The sequence below is a fragment of the Miniopterus schreibersii genome (genome assembly GCF_964146895.1).
Source record: "Miniopterus schreibersii genome assembly, chromosome: 20".
NCBI classification, from domain to species: domain Eukaryota; kingdom Metazoa; phylum Chordata; class Mammalia; order Chiroptera; family Miniopteridae; genus Miniopterus; species Miniopterus schreibersii.
This window is the reverse complement of record NC_138122.1, coordinates 11,782,694-11,788,693: the sequence shown is the minus strand read 5'-3', so window position 1 is coordinate 11,788,693 and position 6,000 is coordinate 11,782,694. Positions and strand designations below refer to the sequence as shown.

The following is a 6,000-nucleotide window of genomic DNA, read 5'->3' as shown; positions in this document are numbered from 1 at the left end:
TCTCCACTTTACTCCTTGAGAGAGTTGCCCCTGATTACTGAGTATGAGGAATGAAAGCCTCTTATACTTTAATGTACTTAGGGTCAGAAGGAATATCCTAGTTGTTTTTAAATGAGAAATACAAAGTACAATGTCCAATAATCAAGAAATAATGACATTGGCTGGGAGGGTGCAGAGAGTGCAAGAAAGTGAAGGTCTCCTGCTCTGTTCGCTCTGTTCATTCTCAGCAGTAAGGCAGAGCGCAGCGCCCACTGCCAGGGTGGCCACACTCTGCTACAAAAAGCTCAACTAGTACGCCAGGAGGCCAGGAATTACTTTAATTTTTTTTTTAAAAAAAGTTTAAACGGCAACACAACTGTAAAGTTGGTACATCACAGAAACAAAGGTCTTTGCAGGCAACACTGATTGGAAATAGCAAAACACTTGGTTGGTGAAAAAAATGAAACTCTAAATTATATACAATAGTAGCTAAAGGTGATATTGAAAAACAGTCTTATTTACTGTGATTCAAGATTTAACTTGCCATTATCTATTGCTTATTTATTCAGGGTTGTAAATAATACTTATATAGAGACATAGAGATGTGTAAAAATGAAACATTGTGAAAAAAATACAATTTTTCAATTTTATATGAAACTCAAAGTATAAGTTTTGTCCAATATGGAATGTACCTATGTTTGTTTATATCAGGGCTCTAAAATCCATTTAAAAACTTTTTGTTTTTAAAAAAGAAACAGCTGACCCACCATGCAAGTTCGCTGTAAATCTTGTTGGCTCAAAATGAGCATTTTCGGGTGAGGTCTGTTTTGTTTGCTCAAAGTCTACCGTGATTCTGTAGAGGTTGTACTGGCCCAGTCGTGGAAAGAGTTTCCATGAAGAGTCTGATGGCAGCATCTGGATGAGGGACAGTCTGGGTGATGGGAAGTGAGAAGAGGGAGGGAAGAGCCCAAATCCTTATGAAGGATGACATTCAGTTGTTAAATTTTAAGGGGTATCCGATGGCTTTTTCCAGGCACTCAACTAAAGAGCCAGCGGAAAGAAAATCCCTCTCTACTTCCACAAACTTGATGTAGATAGATTTGGGGGAGACTCCAGGATCCACAATGCAGTTCTGAGACAAAAACCCATTAATACCAACCCAATCTTTGCTGAAGGTTTTGGTATTTGCTTGGAAATGTAAAAATAGGCATTGCTGCAGAGTCCTAACCTCAGCGATCCCGAGGTAGCAATAGATAATTCGGGTGGGTTCCATTTCTACCTGTAATGAGGCTTGTGCTGATAGGGTTTCCAAGTCAACCCTGCCCTCCTTTCCTGGGTCCAGGGCACTCTGCTCCATATGGGGCGAGGAGGGCCTCTCCATACATTCTTCATAGCCAATGGCATAGAGGCCCGGGCTTTTGGGAATGCCTCCTGGCAATAAATACTGAACGACGTTCCCCCCAGTTGGTTTGGAGTGGGCGATGGGTATCCAGTCAATTTCCATGTGCAGCTCCAGGCACCTGGCTTCACTAATAGTGATCTCTAAAAATTTGTAGTAAACATTTTTCCAGTTCATTTTCTGCACCCGGGTCATAATGATCCGTCCCTCGGGCTTCTCGGAGTTGAAGTACTCGCGGAGTCGCTTGCCAAGGGGCACCTGGGAGCTGATCTCAGCATAATGGTAGCGGATGTCCTCTTTCCAACGGGTATTATAACCAATCCCGAATATAGCCAGTTTATTAGAAAGATGAAGCCTTGAAAAGTCTGTCCAGCTCTGAAACAGTTCCCATTTCAACTGCACTGATTCCAAAATCTGGACAATGTTTTGCATGATGTCTCTCTTCCTAGAAAGAGAAATAAAAATCAAATTCCTCAGGTGTCCAGATCAGCACTGTCCAACAGCACTCTGCAATGATGGAAATATTCCCTATCTGTGCTGTCCAACATGTCAGCCATTAGCACTTAAAATGTGGCTGGTGTGAGTGAGACATTTTAAATTATAATTTGAAATTACAGTTAAATAAACACATGTGATTAGCATCTTCCATATTGGACAGGGCAGGTCTAGATAACCATAGTATTAAAATCTAAAAAACACTTTCCCCTAGGAAGTTTCTAGGAATTAATAATAAACTGCTTTCCATTACTTATGGCTGCATTAATCTTAGCAACTATTGATACGTGAGACCCTGGGACTTCAGAAACCCATTCTAAGTGTCTATTATAATGCGCATGATGGCCTTTGGGCCTAACAAACTCCAGCATCACTTAAAATAATGAACACCTTAATCTCTGAGCTGGAAATTCTGAAAGTTCAGTAATTTGGGCCGATGCATGCTTGCTGCAGGAAAATAGACAACTGGAAAATGACACTTTCTTATATTTATCTGAAATTCATTACGACTCCCAAATTGAAAAGAAGTGTTAGTTCAGACACAGAATTAAGATCTGAGAATTCAGATGGAAAAGGTCCATATCAGGCTTAGCTTTTAAGAGAGAAAAATTCAAGTTAATAAGCCCTGGCTGGTGAGGCTCAGTTGGCTGGAACATCGCCTTGTGCACCAAAAGGTTGCGGATTCGATTCCTACTCAGGGCGCAAATGGGAGGCAACCAATCGATGTTTCTCACTCTCTCCCTTCCTCTCTCTCTAAACTCAACGAAAAAACATATCCTGGAGTGAGGATAAAAAAAAAATTAAAATAATCAAGATAATGAATTGAGACTGTTCTAGAAAATATTTTATAAAGGGGGAAAAAAGTAAAGAAATTTCTATTTTCATTTGGATAGTTAACAGAGTTCAGACAGAGGAGGCAGGAAATTATTTTTGCATGTGCTGCTGAACGCATATTACTGTAACTGACCTCATGATTCATATATATATATGGGATATGCAATTACAAGTTTGCTTCTCAGCTAAGGCAAAACTTTGATACTAGAGGATGGAAGTTTGTTAAATATTAACTTATCAACAAACTATTACCCTCTAAACAATTACAGACTTAAGCAACAGAAACACTCAACTACCACTCAGATACAATCAAGCACATACAAGAAAGACCATGTGCCCGTTTACTAATAGCTTCCTGGGAGGAAACTTCCTGTTATATTATCAAATCTTCCAGGGGAAACGCTTCAGGAGCAAACTGGGGAATTTCCTATGCCACCATCCTCAGCCTGGCCTCTGACTCGCTGACTTTCTTTGTGAGATGACAAAGAGATGACACATTTTGCTATCAGCTGCTTCTTGGGGCCAAAGCCTGTCCTGGATTTACCCTCCACCCTTCGGTTTGTCTAGAAAGTTTCTCAAGTGTCAGAGTGGCTATCTAGATGAAGTCACTGCGTTCCTGGGGACCTGTCCCTCTTCTCAGAGGACACAAAGGCCCTTGACCACTTTTCTAATATTTCTACTGTGCCACCTGTGAAGTTAAGATATAGGACCATGTTTCTGCATCGGTCAATGCTTTTAAAAAAACCAAACCTATCTTTCACAGCCACCATCCTTCCTTCAAAGTATCTTTTGAGATATTTTACTGATCTCAGGGAGGACTAGGCCGAGGAGCTGGGATGGAAGGCAGGGCTTTTTGTCTGCTCGCTGATGTATCCCCAGGCCTGACATATAGCAGGTACTTGATACATGTGTTGAATAAATAAGCAGAATAGGTGACTCTTCTTCATGGATGAAGGATGGTATTTTACTACACGTATGTCAGCTAGTTCAGGCTGACCCCACCTGCAACACACTGAGAAAGAAATCCAATGCCCAAATGAATGACTTTACTCAGCACTGTCGCAGGCCTAAATCATCAGCAAGGAATAGCACTGAGGAAACTGTTGCACTGGAAAATAAACGGCTTATCAGGAACCTCTCTGAAATCTCTCACCCTGTGAGCTGACGCCCGGAGAAGGGGCAGCACAGGCTAAACGTTTCTGCAGGACCTATTCAGTTTCCTGCCCTGCTGATCAGCCGGAAGCTCCCTGGGCTTAAGACTCATATCAGCTTTTTGAAGTTACGGGGGCACAGTGAGAACCAGACCCAGCTGTTTAAATGATCCTTGAGAACTGTCACATTTCCTGATTTTTGAAATCGCAACCTTAGGAAAAGTTCGGATGGTTTGAGGTTGGTGACACCAATTCTGTGAAGTTTGGGTTCATCCCCAGTTACATCACCTGGGCCTGCTCTGCAGGTCCCGAGTGGTTAAGATGGGACATTATAGTGAAAGACACGATGGCCTCTCTGGAGAAGAGGGCTCTGAATGTATGGACTTGTAAAGGCTCATTTTTAAAAATACTCATCAAAGTTACCCTTCCTTGGGGATATTTTGATGCCCTAATTTTAAAAGAGAACTACCTTTCAACAAGAGATGACCTCAAACTTACTGATGTAAGTCATAAACTTTTTTGAGGAGTAGGAAATGGTTAGAGTTTGGGGGAATAATTAATTATTGATCCCTAAACTTTCACCCTTGCCCCAGACATGGAGTCAGCTGGCACTGGGGATTCTTTGGTTCCAAAGGGACCTGGAAAAGGAACACACATTCGAAAGGGGTGGTGGTGGTTTGCTGAGTGAAAATAGCTAGCGGCATTCCTTCACTGTGTTGCTTGTTGTCAAGCAAGGCCCTCTCCGCCTTGCCTCTTCCGTTTCACCTTTGCTCCATCTCTCAAGGATCAGGATCATGTGTGTGAGTGAAATAAAGCAGGACAAGTGGGAGCCACGGATGCTCCACTGTCACCAGGTGCAAAAGATGGCGTTCCTCACTCTCCTCTAATATCTTTCAATATATTCTCCTCAATAATTAAATCTCATCCGAGACTTAAAGTTATTTAACATAGTATCACTGGAAGCTCAGAGAACTGTGATGTCCTTACAAAAATGATAACTCCAGACTCTCGGGGAAAGATCAGATGATGGGAGTCAGTGGAAGAACCCTGGTCTTTCAACCAGCAACTGCTTTCCTTTCCAAATATGTAACTAGGTATTCTAAGAGCTTGCTTTTTGGTTCCCAAAATGTAATATAAGAAATTCAAGTGTCCCTCTAGCTCTCCCATCATTTCACCTAACACCAGATAAGCTCAGGGTCCTGTGGCTCATCTTTCCATCTTATTTAAACACCCAGGTGTCCACATCCACACATAGGCAAACACCACAAACATGCTTATTTTCATGTAACATATTTGTTTCTTCTTGTATATAAAATTCTCACCATTTTAGGTTAACCACTGGAAAACTTCGGCTGAGAAAAGAGTTAGATGCACAGACATGCTTCCCAGGGAGGGGGCCGAGGAAGCATCTTTCCTTTAAACTGGGATGCGCACACTGTAGAAAGGGGAAGCATCTACTTACTGTGCTTCTTCAGAAGACTCTTGCTTTATTTTTAATGTTCTCTTTGTGACAGGTATTTCATCTGAAAAGCAAAGTTTTGGAAGCAAGTTATATTTTCCTAAGTGGTGGCACTAAGTAGCTATATGTTTACCTTTCGTTCCATACATTCCAATGCAAGGACTTCATTCTAGTCTCAAACACTGCCCAATGCCAGATTTATAAATATAACTCTTATATAATGAGATGCATACATTTATATGCAAGATCAGAAACCAGCTCTACAAGTATAAAATTCTTCAAGGTCACCAGCAGATTTCTAGCTAGGAGCTTAAAGCTTAATTTCACTGCAAACATGATTTTTAAAGGAACAAGAATGAAAATAATTCTGTGCTATTTATATTTTCTATGTAGGTTTTACAGAGGAATTATTTCCCCAATATCAGGATCAACATATTCTGCATGTTATTTTTTCCCCAAAGATTTGGATGACTTAACTCTCTGTGGCATAACCAGAGTTATGGGATGCCAAAGTAATTTAGACCTGTTACTGTTTTGAAATTAAGAGGGAGCGATCACTTAGTACCTGCCCCTTTTGTTCTTCCAATCTTTATTTATTTTTTAAAAATATTTTTTTATTGCTCTGTTTTAGAGAGAGAGGAAGGGAGAGGGGAGAGAGAGAAACATTTATGGGTTGCCTCCTG

At 41.0% G+C, this 6,000-nt stretch overlaps 1 protein-coding gene across 4 annotated transcripts in view; it reads right to left on the bottom strand.

Moving 5' to 3' along the window:
* Positions 1-302: 302 nt before the first annotated feature.
* Positions 303-6,000, bottom strand: part of MSANTD2 (Myb/SANT DNA binding domain containing 2) — a 30,040-nt gene continuing 24,342 nt past the window's right edge. For all 4 annotated transcript variants that reach the window (XM_081123281.1, XM_081123276.1, XM_081123277.1 and 1 more), the window contains 2 exons: positions 5,321-5,381; positions 303-1,823 (listed from right to left, as the gene is read on the bottom strand). In XM_081123281.1, the coding sequence (XP_080979407.1) occupies positions 5,352-5,381 (30 nt within the window). In that variant the 3' untranslated portion in view covers positions 303-1,823; positions 5,321-5,351. The remainder of the gene's footprint in view (positions 1,824-5,320; positions 5,382-6,000) is intronic.